The sequence below is a fragment of the Parus major genome, chromosome 4 (assembly GCF_001522545.3).
Source record: "Parus major isolate Abel chromosome 4, Parus_major1.1, whole genome shotgun sequence".
Lineage (NCBI taxonomy): Eukaryota > Metazoa > Chordata > Aves > Passeriformes > Paridae > Parus > Parus major.
In genome coordinates, this window is record NC_031771.1 from 33,125,237 (window position 1) to 33,145,114 (window position 19,878).

At 40.3% G+C, this 19,878-nt stretch overlaps 1 protein-coding gene across 2 annotated transcripts in view; it reads left to right on the plus strand.

The window, feature by feature from the left end:
* Window positions 1–19,878, plus strand: part of GALNT7 (polypeptide N-acetylgalactosaminyltransferase 7) — a 70,451-nt gene that overhangs the window by 25,293 nt on the left and 25,280 nt on the right. For both annotated transcript variants that reach the window (XM_015624626.2, XM_015624625.2), the window contains exon 2: window positions 5,366–5,820. In XM_015624626.2, coding sequence (XP_015480112.1) covers window positions 5,366–5,820 — 455 coding nt within the window. The remainder of the gene's footprint in view (window positions 1–5,365; window positions 5,821–19,878) is intronic.

A 19,878-nucleotide genomic window follows, 5' to 3' on the forward strand; every position in this document is an offset into this window, starting at 1 on the left:
GTGGTACAAACTCTAGTTGTGGTAGTTCTGTGTATCAAAATTTATTCCAGGATGGTAGATATGAATTGGTCTCGTTTAAGTTTGTTCTTTTTCCCCTAGGATCTTTAAGAGGGCAGAAATCTACTATGGAGAGGTAGTACTTACTGCATAATGGGCTTTTGTATTGTCAGTATATGCCCAAATTGATGGCAACTGTGAACATAACACTATAACTTACAGATGTATATTTTCCTGAAACTGCTGGTGAAAAACACCATCAACAGCATGGTTTCTCACTTGGGTTGCACAGAGCATGCAATGGAGGGATTTAGCAATCTGCTGGTTTTACAAACATGCATTTTTAAACTTAAAAATTTTCTCTGAGTGTCAAATTGTATTTATCTCTGTGTTTCTGCAGTTCTCATAAATGGTCTGCTCTAATTTTCCACAAGTTTTAGAAGTCACTGTAGGAACTACTGAGCATGTAAGTATGTATTCCATCACCTTTGGAGTACCTCTGAAATACACTGAGAGGAGTCATAGCAGGATAGAGGCTGTTTTGCCCAGGCACAGTGACAGCAAATGGCCCTTTCAAGCCAGATGGCTCAAACGTCATAGCTCATCTCTGATGAAAGAAACAACCCATGGTCCAACTTCAGCCTTAGTTTGAGTCAACAGAGACGTCTTGTGACAAAATTGTTTGATGGAAAGTTTAGCAAAATATGATTTAGGAGCAGCGCTGCATGCGGAGCTTAAAACAGACTTTTTTGTGCAAAAAGTTGTAGTGATTGAAAAGGCTTTAATTTTTTTTTTTAAGTGATAGCAGAAGTGCCGTAGATCTCTATCCTTGTTGGAGAAGCTGGGTGTTTTTCCATTTGTCTGTGCTTTTGGTCTGCAGCTGCTCCTGCATTAGGTATAATTTCTAATTGCTCAGATGGAGACTACCATGGCTGGGGTGGGAGGTGTGAATTCTTACGGGATGGAACCCTTTGAGAGTCAGACAACTCTGTTGAGGGAATCATTGCTTATTTTATTTATTCTGAAGTTCTCAAATGAAAATTCTGAAGCAAACCCACTTTTATAACATCAGGTTTTTTTCAGACATTATTTCATAGAGAGTTTTAGGGAGTTGCCAGTCTTGAACTACTAGTTACTGAAGAAAAGCAGATTATGCAACTTTCACATTGGCAGTTTTATTGCCAGCTACAGCTACAGCCCTCCTACCAGATGACTGATCTTGCAGCCTTATTAAGACCTCTCACAGTCTTTCCTTTTACTTTGTGTAATTTATAGGCATGTTTTCAAAGGGAAATAGTTATGTTTTCTATACCTTCAACTGCATTCCTGTCTTCTGCAATAAGGCACCTAATTTGTGAAGTGAAATGACAATGCATAACCCCTGTTTTTTGTTTCCAAGTCAGGTAGTGACTGTATTTATATCACATCACTGTTTTGGAAACACCCATTGCAGTTACTCATACATATTTCCCTAAAGAGTAAAAGAAAAATTAAAAGTAAAGAAGCATGCAACAAGCTGGATCTAGAAAGCTGGTAGGAAATCCTAGGTCCAGCCCTATGGGAAAAAATAATGATCTGTGGAAAAAGCTTTTTTCTGTAATATGTGTCCTTTCTATAAAGATGTAATGAGATATTGTTGGTTCTGTTATTTGTCTTCAGATGTGAGAAAATTCACAGTTTTTGCTTCTCTCCCCTCATTTTTGGACAGCCTAGAAGTGCTGTGTTCAGATACATCTTGTGCTTACTTCTTCTGAGCCCTCCCTTCACTTTGCTGTTACTAGCTCTTTCAAAGCTGTTAAAATAATTTTCAGGCCATCTTGTTTTGCCACTTTAGAAAGGTTGTTGTGGTCTATCTTTTTTTATACTCATGCCTTTCAGTTTAGCTGTTGTTGTATGACTACTTCTACTTCAGCCAAACTTGAAATCAGTGAGGAACACTGATTAAAAATTCTTTCAGATTTTTGATATGTCATTATTTTTTTTTCTTTTAAAAGGGGGTGTGGGTCATTATTCATAAAAGAGAGAAGAGGCCCTAGAAGTTCCTAAGGCGCTGTGGTTTATGTGACTGAAGTAGTTCTTTGACTGTGATTTGGTTTTGCTTTTTTTCCAGAGAGTATTTGGAAAATCCTTGTCTCATTTATCTGTGGAGAAATGACCATGCACTTAAACACTGCTAGTTCCTCTTATATATTTTTTTTTAAATGTCCATAAAATGCTGAGATTAAGTTAATTTTCCTCATAGCATCCCATGTGATTGCTGTGTTTTAGATTTGTGTCCAGGGGTAGGGAGGAAGGAGTGAGCAGCTCTGTCATGCTGAGCTGCTTGCAGGGGTTAACCCACAACAAATGCTTTCTATCTCATTTGTCCTCTGTGCATAGAATACTGGAGGAATGAGGTCAATGAGTGTGTCTGTGTGTTTGTGTATCATTTCCTTGTTTTATGAAATTTTTTTCCAGGGCAGCAAATATGAAATATATTTAGTGCATAGAAGGGAAGTACTGATAAATGCATTATAAAGCAAATTGTGCATAACAGTTATAATGAGGCTAAATGTAATAAAGGATAAGTCATAGTTCTGACGGCAGCAAAATAAACAAATTTCTTTCAAAAGTGTGATTCTTCAATCAAAGAATTGGCAGTGTGGAAGCTCATAACTGTTTTATAGGTAATGGAAGTGGAATGAAACGTTATTTAATCCCACACAAACCAAGGGAATAAATTCCTGTCTGATTGAGACTGATGCTCCAGGCTGGTGACTGAGAATGGCAGTGTGTAAACCTGGCTACTTTCTATGCTGCCTTGCCTTTGGACTCTTCCAGCATCTACAGCTGTTTAATTCAAATTTTCAGAAGGTTTCTCACAGCCCTTTTACAATCCCCCTATGGACCTGTCATCCATCACAGTAAACAGTGGGTTTCCATTGGGTTTATCCAAGACTTTCATGATTTTTTTGAACTTCAGTTGTATACCCCTCAGCCATCACATCTCCAGACTGCAGGGTTTTGGAGATGAAAGATGAATGGCCTTTCTAGTCTTTCATCTCAAAATACCTTTCTACCTTCTCCTTGATTTTGGTTATCCTACTCTGCACTTTCTCTGACTCCCTTTGAGATGTGGAGACTAGAACTAAATATTACTGAATACATGAATGCATCAGATTTTATGTAGTCAAAATTATGCTTTCTTTAAGCATCCTTCCCGATGATGCTGACTGGCTTGTTGGCTTTTATAGCTGCCTCCACGCTCAGAGCAGGAATTGGATGTGAGCTGGGAGCTCAGCAGTGTTCTGACAGTCTAGTGGCAAAGCCTTCCTTTTGATTACTAGCGTAAGTGTGAGATCATGCTCTCTTCAAAAGTCCTCTCAGGGCTTTATTTAGATCCATGACAGCCTTCAACTTTCTTGCAAAATATGCCTTTTCACATGCCCTTAAACTTCCCTTTTCTAGCACTGACTTTTGAGCTCCTGAAAAAATGATGATGGAAGAACAGAATAATGCAACACTTCTGCATGCTGTATGCCCTCCCTGTTTAAACTATAACAAACAGGAACTCAGAAAGTTTCTTGAATAAACTCCTTATTTTGAACTGGAGGCAGTCTGACTCCCATTGCTATCATGTTAACCTAGAAGTATTATATACTGCATTCTTCTTCATTTCTGAAGGTTTTTTTACGTGGAATTACGTGAAGAAAATAGTGTGATATAGTAGGAAGTATTATGTGGTTTATTTGAACATGGACATGAGTCAGCATTGTACCCTTGTTGCAGTAAAGGCAGAGTGCATAATGGGTGGATACCTTAAAAAGAGCTTAGCTGTCTGGAACTCTGTGTGGTTCCTCCTCCCACGCTGCCCCAACACAGGAGAGATGTTCACAGATGCAGAGGACCTAGCAAAGACCTGCTAGGGAGGCTGGGTTTGGCTGGAAAAAAGTCTGATGGGGAATCTAAGTGCATCTTTTCACCCTAAAAAAGTGAAGTTGCAGAGAAATAAAATCTTCTGAGGGGTGCAGAGTGAAAGGACAAGATGCAGTGTGAGAAACTTCTACTGAGGTATGAGGTAAAAAACCTTCACTGTGTCAGACAACTGGAACAGGTTGTCCTGAGAAGCTGGACAGAGGGATGTGACTGGACAAGACTCTGAGAAACCCCATCTCACTGTGAACCTGCCTTCAGCAGGTTTGAATGGGTGACATCCTTTTGATCTCAGAATTGTGTTTGACTCTGAGACATTGCTAAAATGAGTGTTGTTTCCTGCAGATTTCTGAATGATCTAACATTTGCCCTGCTTACAAAGAAACAGTTTTAGCAGGAAATCTGAACCTTCAGCAACATCTCCCTGCAATACTCTTGGACAGTAGTACTGGAAAAAGTTGTGATTGTTTGTTTTGGAGTGCTTTCATGGGTGGTGCTGTTGTATGCTGGAGACTTCACACTCAGACACTTCAAAGCCTTTCTGGCTTGTGTCTTCCAAAATCACCCACCCTTGTTCTAACCCCACCAACCTCACTGATCACTGAAAATGCTGAGCAGTTTTCAAAATGCCAGCCTTTTTTCCCAGTGAGAACTTCAAATCTCTTGATGTGGAGAGAGGCAGGAGTGCAGTAAAACTGTTTTAAACGAGGATGCAGGAGATGCCAGTGCCTGTGGAAGTTCTCTTCAGCCCCAGCACTGCCCCCCCCAGGCAGGTCTGCCTGTGTCCATGCAGCTGTTCTCATTTCTGCCTGCTGTCCCCAATGCCATCATCGTCACCTCCCAGCTGTAAATAAGCTGTTGCAGCAGAGGGAGGTGTTTGGTGGGAGCGAGCTGGAGGGATGGGGTGTGTGTGGAGGTCAGGGATTATATGTGGCTCATGGCTGCCACAGATGAGTGTGCCACATTTCTTGTAGTTACAGCACCATTTCCTAGCTGCAGCCACTGAGACCCTGCAGAGCTCTGAGCCATAGAAACCTCAGAAACACCCCCTGTCTGACAGTGGGACCAAGGATTCCATGCTGTGGCACTCTTTGCCTTCCTGTCATCTTCTCCTCCACGGAACGCTGTCAGTGCCCCTTGCACATCAGCTTGAGCTACAGCTCAACCTACATTCAGGCAAACATGTCCTATATGAGTGTTTGGTGTTTGGGAATGCTTTGGGCATTCAGTCATTTGAAGGAGCAACTCACCAAGGTAAGTGGACAACAGCTGGTCGTGTTCTCCAGTAGTCAGCAGCTTCAGTAAAAAGTGTTCATTAAGCCCCCCAGCAGAGACTTCTCCATGCTTGCTCTACACATATTTAGTACCAACTCTTAGTGCATTAAGCTACTGGATGTAAATAGATAAAGGATCATCAACTGATATGGTCTGCTGTTTCTCTTGTGTGTGTATATAGGATGACAAAGAAGCCAACAGACCCCTGCCAAACAAAGGAGACCACGGACTAGGAAATGAGAAGTTCAAACCTGTGGTACCTTGGCCTCATGTTGAAGGTGTGGAAGTGGACTTGGAATCCATTCGAAGGAAAAATAAGGCCAAAAATGAACTAAATCATCACGGTGTTGATAACAAGCAGCAAAACATCATCCAGAGGCAGTATCTCACATTTAAACCTCAGACATTTGTGTACCCAGATCCTGTGTTACGACCTGGAGTCCTTGGTAATTTTGAACCCAAAGAGCCCGAGCCTCATGGAGTTGTTGGTGGCCCTGGAGAGGAAGCGAAGCCATATGTTTTAGGACCCGATTACAAAGAATCCGTTCAAGCCAGCATTAAAGAGTTTGGGTTTAATATGGTGGCAAGTGATATGATCTCACTAGATCGGAGCGTTAATGACTTGCGTCAAGAAGAGTAAGCAAACCTTTTGTGTTCTTTTGGTTCTGTTTATATGGGAATTCAGCTATTTGCTTTCCATATATCTGAATTGATGCTTAAAATATTATTTATTAGGCCACTTAAGGCTTCCTGTACTGAAGGCATGAGTGCTGTACTATACCACATTTCCATATATCCTTCTTAATGCTGTTGCAATGATTCCTTCCGTGAATACTTAAGCTGTAGTGATTGATCTCTGAAGTCATCTGTTTCAGTGTCTAATTGCATGTATTTGCATGTTCCATGACTAGCCATATTCTTCATTGTCATATCTTTTCTTAATCCATAACTTCTTAAGATTTGTCTTCACGAAGGAAGGATTATCTTTATTAGACATCCCTATGCTGGTTAGTTTACTCAGTTTTACTCTGATGCCTTTAAAATGGAGCATAAATAGAGATCAGAAGCAAATACTGTTCTCTTTAAATAACACTGCCTAATTACCTGCAGTAACACAAGTATGGATCTGCCATAGTGATGGTTGGAATAGTCTTCCAACAGTTTCTTTCAGCATTTGCCCTAAAGAGGAAAGCAATCTTAGAAAAAACATTTATTTGCGTGCTGAAAGGGTGTCTAATTTGTTGTGGGAAAATTCTGGAATTACTCAAGAATTACTTGCAGGTTTACACAGTCTATTCTGACTTTCGATATATGTTGAAGCCAATTTTGTTCTCAGGTTAATCTGCATTTGATACTATTTGCATTGTTAAATATCTGCTAGGGACAGGTTTCTGAGCAAAGTGATTTAACAGTAGGGTATTTTTTAGTCTGTGTTTTGGTTGGGGTTTTGTGGGCAGTGTATGAAGTTAGATATGATGATAAGTACTTTGCAGTTTTCTCTTCCCCCTCATCCCCAGCAATGAAGCTATGCTGATCCCTGGACTGGGTGCCAGTCTGGGCTGTATGTTTGCAGCTGTGGTAAATAATCTGTTGGTGGTTCATTGACTGGTCACTGGGGCTCTGCTCTGGGCTTTGATGGTGAGTGTATTTTTTCATTTTGCAAGGTGGGAGAGAACTGGCCGGCTGTGGGTCTGACTCATACCCATGCATGTGCAGCTGCTTGAATTTGCTATGTGCTGTGCACTCACTGAAAGCAAATGAAGCACACAGAGTGCAGCATTTCACTTCCTCCGTGCCATGTTCCTCAGCTGACTTATTAAAGGTTTCCACTTGCTGGCAGTCAGAGCAGAGGACCGTGCCCTTCTGCTGCTGGTGGCAAGGAAGTGCCAGCTGTCCTGGGGGTTCACTTTGTTTTTCTTCCTGTGCTGTGCTCAGGAGTTGGTCCTTCTTACTAAAGAGATTTTTCTGAAAGGGAAGAAATGTTCTGGGTAACCTGTGTAGGTGAGCTTTTTTTTTTTTAGGAGGTTATTCCCTAGACACTGCTGCTTCTGCTGCAGCATTTCTTTACTCCTTACAGACAGCAAAGCAGGGGTGGCATCGTGTCACGTGCAGGTGGGACTGGGCTGCCTCTGCCCAGGTGAGTTGCCATATCTTTGGCAGCAGAACTCAAGTACTCCCACCCCTTCATGTTTGATCAAGGTGAAGGGCATACAGTATCTCCCAAATAGTTCCACACGTGTAGCTTCCTGAAGTATTTTAGGTGTAATCTCCGAATTTGTCTTCTTTTCGGAATGACATTAATAAATAGATATTCCCAAAAATTATTAAATACTATGAGGAAAGGGAGGGACAGCCATGAAAAGATGAATTTTAGAAACTGTTTCCTTCAAGCAGAGCTGTAGGTAAGCCTAAGGTCAAAGCCAGCAGCTCAAATCAGTTAGGTTTTAGCATTTAATGATTTAATGTTCAAAGCCAGAAAACGAAACAGCACGAAAAAACAATGTGAACAAAAGGTATCTTTCAGGCAACATTATATCCCTTACTTTATGTATTGAATACTTGGGATGCTTGCAGTTGCCTAAGTAGGTTAAAGGTTTATAGCTTCTGCATGTCTGCTGGGAACAGAAGAGAGGGGAAGCAGTGTGAGATTGGCTGATACTTTCAGCTGATATGCTTTCAGGCTCCCACATGCTCACTTCCCTGCTCACTCCCCAATACCAGAGAGAAATCCAGCAAAAGGTAGCAGGTTTTCTGTTGGATGCACCATTTATTTTCCTCCCACTGATCTGTTTAAAAAGACATTAGTGTCGCGTAAGGCCACTCAACATTAACTTTAATCCCACCAAAGAGCAATACAGTAATTTTGTGGGGGTTGGGGGTTTTTTTTTTGTTTGTTATTTTGTTAATAGTATCATGGCATTGCTAATTGAGGAAGATCTTTCTGGTAAAGATTGAAATACTCGTTCTTAGGTAGGTAGACCTCCCTTCAGCCCTCTCTTTAAGCATCAGAATTTTGAAGCGTTACCCTGTGCAGTCAGGTTTGTTCAGTGAAGTATGCCAAATGCTTTCCCAGGCTGTGCTAGCAAGAGTGAAATAGTGCTGCAAGAACTGTCTCTCTCAGCTTAAAAGCCATATAGCCTCAGGGCTTGTCCCTGCTGGAGGGAGAAGAGGAAAGAAATGCCAATAGAAGGAGATTCAATTCTGCTATGTTTGGATTTGACTTTGTAGTCTAACATGTTGCCAGGATGATTTGCCAGCTGCCTTTATTGATTCAGTAGGAACTTTTCTGGTGATTCTGGGCAGTCTCAGCTGCTGTAAAAAGCCTTAATTGTTGGTGTATCCTGTAGAGAGGAAAGATGGTATGTTGAAGTTTTTTGTCAGGTACATCAGAATATTTCTATTTTGCCGGTACCGTATAATCTCGATTTATGGATTTTAACCAATAAATTTCAGTGTTGACACCCAGCACTTGTGTTGACATGCAACAAGTCATAAGTTTGGTTAAAAAAAATCAAGAATGTATGGGGATATGTAAAAATCAATGTACAAAATTTAGAAGATGGCTCATCTCACTGCAGTCTTTCAGCACTCTGCAAGAGGGCCTAGGGGAACATAAAGTGGATAATGGCAGAGAAATACCATTTTTCCACCTTATTTCTAGCAGCAGAGAAGTAGAGCAGGCTTAGCAGGCCCTGCCTAAACCTCTGTACAGTAGCTGGAAGAAATTTTTTTTCTTTAAACTTGGTGATTTTTACCTTTTTTTGATCTATTTTTATCATCCTGATAGGTGGCAGCCCCTTAAGAGCAGTCATTTATATTGGATTTCACACATTATCCCTGCTTCCTATCAGATCTGCAGTAAAATTAATGTTAGCTTTTGGGAAGAAGGATATTCATTTAATTGCTCCCTGAATTCTATTTTTTTGTATTCGAGAGTCTGCCCAGAGGTAGAGCTGAAGTAAAAGTAGAGTGATAATTTTTCTGGATTATTTTGGATCCAAGATAAATACACCATGCTAAGGAAATAAAAAAGGGACCTAGGTGTGAGGGTGAATGCTGTCAGGTAACAAGGTGTGTCGTCTCAAAAGACACCCCAAGAGATAACCATGGAGAATTGCTGCTAGGAATAACGAGAATTGAGTTGTTTAACCAACATAATGATCCACTTGCCCAGACTATTTTAAAGTAAAATTTAATTTTAAATAATGCATCTATACTAGGTCTGACTAGTGATTGTTTCTCTTGACAACCTTAGCTCTGGCCAAAAACATACGCTGGTGAGAAAACACACAAGAATGGATAAGCGTCATTCCTGGCAACCAGCACACTGGGACACTGGAGCCAAAAACTGCAACAGGGTTGTCATGCTTCAGAGACCTCTCTCTGTGCACAGACTTGTCTTTTGAATGCATTTATAGCCTTGAAATTAATGACATCCTGAGTCAGTGACTGCAGAATGTGGTGCTTGTTTTAACCTCTTCTCCCAGACACAGATACTGTTATGTGCCGCTGTGACTCTGCTGCCTTGTGATATGGGAATATCAGAGATAGCTCCATGAAGGTGCTATATAAATGTTTCATGTTCCATCCTTATTATTCCTGCTGGTTTATTTCCCTTTTCATTAACTCAGGTAAAATTCTGAAAGGATTCTGATACCCACATTCAACTCCAAGATTTTTTTAACTTTTTTTTTTTTTATTATTTATTGTTTTTTTCCCAGTGGTAATGCAGAGTTCAGGATCTGTCACTGAGTGTATGCACTGAGTGGTCTAGCACTCCATATACAATCATTTGCACTTGCACTGAGCTCTCCTGCTGGCTCATTTCCTCCATAGTGTTCTTGAATTATTCTGCAGCTGTTTGTAGTCATTTTAATTGCAACTACCAAGAACTTTCCTATTGTTCAAGAATGACCTGGAAGAGGAGGTGGACTGCTTAGCTCCCAGAACAGTTATTTATGCTGCTAAAGTTGCAGACTCGCTTACAATTTGGAATTAATAGCAGTTATTAGCCTAAGAGATCTGCCATACTTTGATGAAGGACTGTGCCTACAAAAAAAGAAAAGAACCTCACCAAATGCTTTGGAAATTCAGTTACTGTATTAACAGTCTCACTCATGTGCACATAATTTTTGATTTCTTCAAAATATGATAATATTTTTCTGTGGCATGGCTTTTTTTTCCACAAAAGCTGTGTCTATAGCTTACTAATTTTGTTATTTATTACTAGCTTCTATTCTACACAGAAGTCAGGCTAAGTGGTCTGCAATTCTTTAGAACCCCAGAGCCCTTTGATAAAAATTGGTGTTGTGTGTTCCTCTGTTTGATAGCAAGACTAGAATCAGCAGTTCATTATCATGGTTTGTCAATTCGTGTTGCATTGTTTAGGAAATACTGGGTTTATTTTTAAAAAAGGCAATTAGGCTATTCATATCAGAAAATTCCAGTAGAAGCTATCATACAAATTATCTGAAGATAGGACTATTTAGTAAGAAATTTCACTGTGTAGTTGCCCTCTTTTTTATTCTTTTCTCAGGGTGTCTGGCATTGGGCACTGCTAAGAGTTCAACGGAAGTACTTAATTTAGCTTTCCTGCTTCTGAAGTGGTCTCTTTTCATTTTGATCATGTATCAGCCCAACAGACATTCTGGCAGGCATCCTACTTCTGGTGTTTGAAAAAAATATTTCAATAGCAGCTTTCATACTTCAGTAAGCTACTTCTCAAACTTGGGGTTTGGGGGTTTTGGGTTTGTTTGTTTGTTTTGTTTTTTTTAATTCTATGTTTTTATTTGCATGCACTTAGCTTGAATTAATGCTCATTTCTGTTTGCCTTGTTTGGACACCACCCTGTGCATTTAAAGAATCTATGTCTTACTGCTAGCAGCATCTGGTTTTTAATCATGCTGTCTTTCCCATCTTCACAGCTCCCCTTTTCAAAAGGAGGCGTCTCCTGCCTGTGTCTTCTGTTCTGTCAGGTGCTCTGATTCTTTCATTCACATCACGATTCTTCCATACATGAGTGCTGTCTGAGTCTTCTTTGGACATCCAGGACTTCTGTGTGGTTCTATTGATGGCTTCCCCTTGTCCTTAGGCTAAACAATCCCTGGCACATTTAAACTCTAGTAAACTGGCTCTGAGTTGCTCTAGCAGAAGGCAGTCCTTTACAGACTAAAGTTAACTAAAGTTAATCAGTTCCAAAAATTTCACTTGGTGCTAATGAATCCAAGGTCATAGTTTCCTGGATCCTTCTTCTTGAAGGTGGGCAAGAACTTGTTTTAGTGAGTCCTCAGGAGCCACTGTCAAGCACCAGGTCCTTGTAGATATGGTAGAGCGTGATCTTACAATGACATCACAAGCTTCCTCAGTGCCCTCTGGTGCCATCCAGCCAGTCCCATGGACTTGTGCCGTGTTTATTTGCTGTAATATGTCCAGGGAAGTGGTCCCTGACTCTCCTCTTCGGTGGATATTCTTTCTCTTCTGCAGGCTGCCCCTGGACTCAGGGACTTGGGAGATGTGACAGCAAACCTTGCAAGGAAACAGTCAAGGAAATCAGATGTTGAGTGTCTCAGTCTTTTATGTGTCCTTTGACACAAAATTTCATCTCTTTTATCAGTAAACTCATGTTTTCTTTAATCTTTATTTAGCCTACAAGCTCTTCTCATTGCCCTTTCCATCTTACGGATTTCAACTCTACAAAGCTTTGCCTTTAATGTTGTCTTCGTTGGCTCAGGCAATATTTCTGTACTCCTTCTAGGTAGCCAGTCCATGCCTCTACCTTCCCTACTCTACCTTCTGGAGTTCTTGGTGCAGCCAGGTGGGTTTTCTGCCATGCCTGTTTGACTTGCTGCATGTGGGAATGAACAGCTCCTGTGTTTTGGGGAGGTTGTCCTCAAATATGCCATTCCTGGGCCCTTTTTGGCCAAGCTGTAGCACCCAAAATCATTAACTTCTTATGGCAGATATAAGGAGACATGTAAATAATGCATGGAAGAGTCAAAAAGGGAGAGAAAGCTTCCTGATGGACAAAACTGTTGATGACCACAGATGTAGAGCTCTGAGAAGAGGCTGTTCAGTGTATGACTCACAGGAGCTGCGCCTGGTTAGACAAGACCAAAGCAGTGCAAGATGTTCCAAGGAATCTGTATTCAGTACTTCTAAAAAATACTTATCTATGATGCATTAGTTGCAGTAGCCTCTTTTTATACTTCAAACTCAAAAGCTCTAGGAATCAATGTAAGTTTTCCTTTTTCAAGTCCACTGTGAAATGTCTGTCCACACCTGCCATTTCCATTCCTGTATTTTGCTAGGTTTGAGACATGCTTATTGCACTTTTGAAGTCAAGAAGCATTTTCTTGCAGTATATTTTAAGTGATGCACTGTGAAACTCCCTGATTCTCCTGTTAACAAACTTGCACTAGTGTAGAGCCCTTAAGCCAAGGATGTTCGTAGTGCTGATCAGATTTCATGCCAGGGTAATTAACTGTGTTGGCTGAAAAAAAGGATTAGAGCTCAACATGCTTTGCTCAGGCTTGATTTGCTGTTGTGACCCAGCCCACCGAAGACTTGCTTACAAATCATACGTACTGACCCAGAAGGGTTTAGTCTTATGACTTTATTTAAGCTAGATTTTTTTTGACAGCTTCTGTTGACAAGTGTTGAAGGAATTTTATCTGGAATAGTTTGACTGGGAGAGGAAACATCATTAATATTTATGGCACGAGACAAATTAATTTCTTGCTGGATTTTTTTGTCTGTATAATAAAAAGTAAATAGCTGCTGTCTACTCATCAGAGTGAGCCAGAATTCCAGCTGCATCACCCACACACATCTGTCAGTATGATTGCGGCAGAATAAATATTTTTAAGTGTTTTTTTCCTTCTGTGGATAATCCAGTTTGAGCTTTCCTTTGTAAGGACATTACTGCTGTTACAGGGCATAGCCCCTGGGCCAGACAAATTTGTACTTGAATAATTGGATCTGTTGCCACAGGTCGCCTTTGACTTCAATCAGAACAACTGGCAATGAGCTTTTGTTGAAAAATCCGAAAAGGTCACTCTTCCTTGCTTGAGCACAACGTTGTGTGCATACAGAAATGTATTTTTGGACAGCTGTTTTTGCAGCTCGTTTTATAAAACGAAAGGGAATGAGAATTGGCTTGTTTTTTTAAATTGCACATGTAGTTTTGAAGGATGTTTGTTTCATTTTTCAAATATTTATAGTATATTAAAAGGAGGGAATTTTTGCCAAAAATAGACCTCTAACTTTACTAAGAATACATACATGCAGAGCTGTGTGATAATAAGGCCGAGACATTAGTATACTAATGTATTTTTCCTATCATAGTCAGACTGTGCCAGCTTGGACCCTTTTTATGGTCCAAAAGCTTTTAAAAATATTGAATTGTACAGAAAATTGTTAGTACTAGACTGGAGTAAAAAAACACCAAAATCTTTAACAAATTACTCAGGGTATGATATAAGTCAGATGAGTCTTGGCTCCTCATTAGAAATGGACAGTCTTATTACTCTGGGCAAATAACATGAATTTAGTATGTCCTCTTACAGTAAGTAGTTACTTGTCCAGTCAATCTTTTTGTAGCTAAGGAGATTGAATACAAAGGCTCTGGAGTGGAACCTGCTTTCTTCAGGAATGTGATTAGTTCTTTAATTATAGCACTTTGCAAATTACATATTTGATACTGTTACAAGAAAAAGGATTTTAGTAATTACTTTTGGTATCTATATCATTGGAAATGAAACATTAGGGACTCGGTTTCATTTCACTTGGTACCTTGGGAAAATCTTTTATTCCAATGCCACATAATACACTGGAGCTGTTCTCTAACAAAGAAAACTAGTTCTATAATGTGCACATAAATTTTTGTGCACCTCAGTGAGAGCTGGAGTTGAGAATCAGGTGAATTATAGTGGTCACACTAAATCAGGAAGGCTAGCTTTCCACTGCAGTACTGCTGGCAAGATTCCTGGAGGGAAAAAAAATGGTGTTTAAATTGTAATTAGGCATGTATTGTGAGAGCATCTCATGTGGTCAGGAAAGATTTAAATTCCAGGCATTCACCTTCAAGCAAAACCTAGCATTTTCTGTTAACATTTCAGGCCTCAGTAATGAAAACTATGGAGAAAATGGATCCTTTGTCTCTTTAGTGTTGGCTGCTAGCATTTCAGATGTTAAGTTTGGAGGGAGAAATTATTCACCCAAAGAGTACAAAGAGGTTGACAGAGGCACCAGGTGTGTTATCTGTAGTTGGATTTACGTACCTCTGTGTGTGTGCATCTGAAATGAGATGACCAAGCTCTGAACATGACCTCTTACTCAACAAAAATATATATCTAGCACAGCACCTGGAGTATATTTAAATTCTGACTTCAGTGGAAGGGCAGAGAAGAGTGTGAGTGATTTCCTGCAGCTGTTTGTGTAACCCTCCAAGTGCCAACTTGCGGCATGGAAATTCTGGGGCACGTGGGGGAATCATTTTGTCAAATGAGTTGTAATCTGACTGTGAAGCTAAAAAACAAAATGCTTTTTTTTTTGCTCTGTGTTGTTTCTGTTAACCAGACTGTACTGTACTATGGCATTCAAATAGATGTGCATGATACAAGTTACACTGCAGTCCATGTAGGACATGCAGATGAGCATGGGTAGGAACTTCAAGGTTCAATATCTGATGAGCAAGGTATGATGGAAATACAATATTTCTGTGGGACTAAGCTCACTGCCTCAAGTTTATTTCTAGTTGTTTATATTAGTTTTGCTAAAGGCTGTAAAAGTTTGATAAATCTAAAATTCGTCACAGCCTCCCCACGATATCCGCAGTGTGTCACCAGACTGCAGAAGGCCTCAAGAGTTGTGAGGTCTTCTTCCCTTTAAACAAAAACAGGAAAGCAGAGAGTTTTTTCTCTGTCTCCCTGTATGGGAGTTTCCTTCCCTAAGGAAAAGATTTTATTTTAGCCACCTAGGTACCTCAGCTTTCCTGCCCTGTGGTATTAATTGCTTTGATTTTTTCAGTGGTAGATAAGTGATATGGGATTTTTTCAGTGTTGTATAAGTGATAGGGGATTTTTCAGTTTTGGATAAGTATGAGCAAGAATCTTGTGATTAGAAAAATTGCAAAGGTTATTCCTTTCATTCATTTATTATCACTAATGTTGGGTTTCTATGCAAACCTTGCCCTGGATTTGGATCATGATGCTTTCAGAGGTACAGCAGATATAGATTTTGCTTCCAAGGGCACTAATAATAAAATGTAGTCACACAGCCTTGCAAGTTACTTCAGGAATGGAAATGGGCAAAGCATGTAGCTATTTTAAAAATAGCAAATGCTGTTTCAGCGTAGGTTTAAGCTGTTTGGTAGTGTTTAATAGAGGTTTTGCTGCTGTCTGCTGAAGGGGAAAAAAATTACTCGGTTGATCAATCTGTCCTTCTCAGGTTGTCTGCTTACTTCTCTTCCAGAACCCCTGTTTTCTAAGTCCACTGCTATAATCTCGTTTTGATGTTGCTGGTGCACAAAAATGCCCCTCAAGGCTTCATAGGTAACAAATCCAGTATTAGCATTAGGTTTACTTGGTTGTATCCTAACAAGAAATGCCCGGTTCTGTGATATGTTTCTGTCTATTCTGTCTACTCTAGACTTAGGCAGTGATCCCTCTGTTTTGCAGGTGTTAAGCAGCCATGCCCTTGGTGATGTCAACCATACAGATGAGCAAACAGAAAGTGTTCTGTAAAAAAAATTCCCATCCATCTTCCTAGGGGTTAGATTCAGTTCACTGCAGTAGTCATAATAAATTGGTGATTTAAGGTAGCAAGGAGCCCTGAATTCAGTATTAAAAGTATGTAAACAGCATGCTGTCAGCTGGATGCCTGTCTCCTTTTAAGATAAGAACAGGACTTACTAAAAAAGGAAACTGAAAATGAAAACAGATCTCCTAACTTATTTTTAGGATTTGCTAAAAGTGCTGGACTCTTTCGAAGAGTTGAGAAAAATGCACGCACTATAAAGCAATTATAATAGGTGATAATACAGCTATGGATTTCATACCACTTAACATGTGAAATAAAATTTAAAATACAGTTTAAAATTGTGTACAGTTCTATATTAATGGAGAAGAGAAATTGCATTTTTACATTTTTGGCTTCAGTTTCAGGATTGATAATAAATTGAGTCCTTCAGCTTTATACTGATTCAGGTCCCTCATCTTGCAACAGCTGATTAGCTTCTCAGGAGCTCTTTGGCTGCTGGAGTGGTTACAGGAATGTGATGGCACCTGCCTGCCTTCTTGGAGGAATCTGTGCTGGTACATTTTGGTCTTAGCATGTGAGTACAGTGCTTTAAAATCTAGAGGGTACTGATGTGTCCTTGGTACGTGCAGGTGCAGGTTACAGAGCTGACACAAGGAAAATAGTATCGGGATGGAGAATCATGAGACATGATACCTCTTACTTCTTCTGAAGCTTCAGTGCTGATATTCTGGCAAAGTCAGGGGTTCAGCATGACAGGAGAAACACTTCTGTTGGCTCAAGATCTTAAATTGCTCTCTAAGTATCTATCTGATGGAGCTCACCCTTAAATTGCTGTCAAAGTGTTCTCCTTTTTCAATTGCATTTTTGTTCGTGGTTGGATTACTCTTCCAGGAAAAGCAGAGTCCACTCCTGGCTTTTTTCAAGCCTGAGGAAATTTGAGTCTATATCTGCATCTTCAGTGGTACCTAACAGAGAAGTCTGTATGGCCATCCCAGCCTTGGACCACGTACCCACAATCACGACTGTGGGGCTGCAGGGCATCCTAAGAGCACACCAAGGAATAGAGCACAAAGCTGTAAGAGCAGAAATTTCCCCAAGCCAAGGAGCACTCAGCCCAGATGCTCAGCTCCTTGTGCAGAGGGTTTCCTGTAAAAGCACTCCTCGCTGTGTGGCTGGTGCACAGCTTTGTGATTGAGGGAAAAGGGACCTTGGCGTGGCACAAGCTCCCTCTCCAGTGTTGCCTCCAGGGGTGGAGAGGGAGGAGAACTAATTCACATCCTAAGTATGCAGGCTAATAGACAGAAAAAACATTACTCACCCTGTTTCTCAATTAGATCACAACTGTGCCTTCTGAAGGGTTTCGTCTTGCTTCAGTGATGAGTCAGTCCTGTTTTTCCCCAGTAGTACCAGTGCTGACTGCAGAATGGAAAGTTTTTATTCGTGGACTGATCTGAAGGTGTTGTTTCCTTTCACCCATGAGTTCCCCAAGGAAAGGGAGCACAAACAGAGCAGCTCTTCCCTGCAGCACTGCCCAGGGAAGGTGTTGCCAGCCCTTTGTAGATCTGTGCACACTTGTTCCTCTTTTCCCGTGCAATAACTCCTTACAGGGCTCAGGAAGAGTAATGTGAAGTGTCTAGAGGCAAGCCTGGCTTCAGGGTGCTACCTTGTCATTCCTGCATATCTGCTGCAATGTGCCATCCTCTCAGCTCTATCAATAAGAATTAAAAATACCTTCTTTTAAGTGATCTTGTTTACTACTTTGGTGCATAGTATATTGCCACAGCTGGCCTGCAGGCTACACCTGAAAGGTCACTGTGCTAGAATGTGGGCAGGGGATGAAGCACCCAAGGGATGAAGCTAGAGCTTGAAATATTTAAATCCTCTTTGTCAGAGACCCTTCTGTACTTTGAATCTGCTTGTGCCAGTTTTCAATAGCTTGCTGCTTTTGCCTCAACATTCATATCTACTTCACCCTCTCTTTTTAAAATCAAGAGCGTTCCTGGAAATTCAGGCATATTTTTTCCCTTTTTTGGTGCCTAAAATTCTCAGGGAAACCTGCACTGTAAAATTCAGCTTCAAACACAAGGAAAGTGAATTTATTGTTTCTTGGTATGTGGTTTGCCAGCCACTGGATGTCAGTGCTGCTCCACTGAAGAAAGGCTCCACTGAGGAAAGCTTTCCCTGCTTCTTTCCCTGTAGATGTGAAGGAAATGAGAGCCGAGGCTATTGACTTTTGTCACTCAAATACCTGAGCAACATTCACATTTATTGAAAGAAAACTGCCACAGAGATTAAAACATTTATTAATTCCACATATCTGAAACAGCTACTGTATTTCAAACCCCTAATTCTCAATTCAAGATGAGAAAGAAGGCTGTGCACAGGAGTTACTGCAGCCTGTCAGAGTTTATGGGCTTGATGAGTCGGTCTGTGGGCTGTCTAATAAGTGAAATAAAGTGTCTGGAAAAAGCTGGAAGCGTGATCTTACTAGAGATGTAAATGTAGTGCTTCACTGCTTGCAAACGGCACATTTAACAACACCCGATTTGAGGAGATTTAAATTGGCTATGTAGCAAAAAGCCTGTCTAGACCTCTGGGTCTGTGTATAAAAAATGTATTAAATACAGATCAAAAAATGCTTCTAAATTGTTCATGGATGTATTGGTCAGTTCAGGCTTTTGTAATAGATTTGACCTTTTTAAATTGTGCAGAGTTGCTTACTGTCCTTCATTCTTATGCTCTTCACCATTTTGTTCACAAACACGATTAACCTGTACTGCAGGAAGAGGGAGAAATAAGCAACCAAAAGATTTGAGTTCTTATTCAAGGGGGTTTTTTTGGTTTTTTTTCCTTGAAGGCAGTCTGAAACATTGAAGCTGTCCCTCTCTTTTTATTCAGAAATAAGCAAAAACGTTTCCTAGCTAAACTGCTGCAGGTGCAGGTCAGGAGCACCATGCAAGCTGCGTCAGCTCCTGCCTTCTGCTTTGAGACAAAAAGTGCTATTCTGCTCCCTTTTACACAGTCCTCTTGAATGGCATTCAGCTGCTATGCTGGTTTTTGAAAGTATAACACCGTGTTTTCCACCTTTTAACACGACCATATCACCAAAATTAGTGCTGAGAATGTATGTGAAGCAACACTGTTCTGTTATAAATCTGTTATTAAACATATTAAATCTTCCTTTTACACAGCCTACTGAGCACACCTAGGTAGGGTATCCATTTTATCTCTGCAGATGGCTAAGTAAGTTGTTGACAGCTTAAATGCTTGTGCTGGAAATGGAAGTGCTGCAATCTGTAATCAGCTGGAATCTTTGAGAGAGAACTCTGGAAGGAAGGCATCCGTGGCCTGAACATTCTAAACAGCCAGTCTAGCACTTTTTTTATTGGTAACTATGATTAGCTGCAGCTACTTCAGGCATAAAAACTATCGAGCTGGGGGATTTCAGTCAGTAATTTGTACTTCTAGAGATTGTGCTGTTTCAGAGGTTGCTTACAGCAGACCCTAAAAGCTAAATGCCTTATTAAATAAAATTTTGTTATCATCTGTTTTGATTCTGTAATTTTCTTCTCCCACAGGGATAAAATTAACAGTATATTTGTAGCAATGTCTTATTTTCTGTGAGGTGAGAAATGCTTATTGATGCATTGAGAAGTGAAATGCATCCTTCACTAGAGAAACTCTTTAAATACCTGTGGGCCTGTTATGTGAATTATTTCCATGTTTAATTGAATGTAGTTTCAGAAACTCTGGTGATCTCTGATGATTAAGGTAATTCTTTTCAAGAGCAGCAATGTTTCTGTGCACCTAAGCTTTTTATTCTAAGAGAATTTTATCTCTAAAGATAACTATAACTAGGAAAATTTGTGCATCTGTAAGTTTAGAGGTTGTTATTTGTCACTAATAATTTCTTAATGCATGATAGTGTCTTTGAAA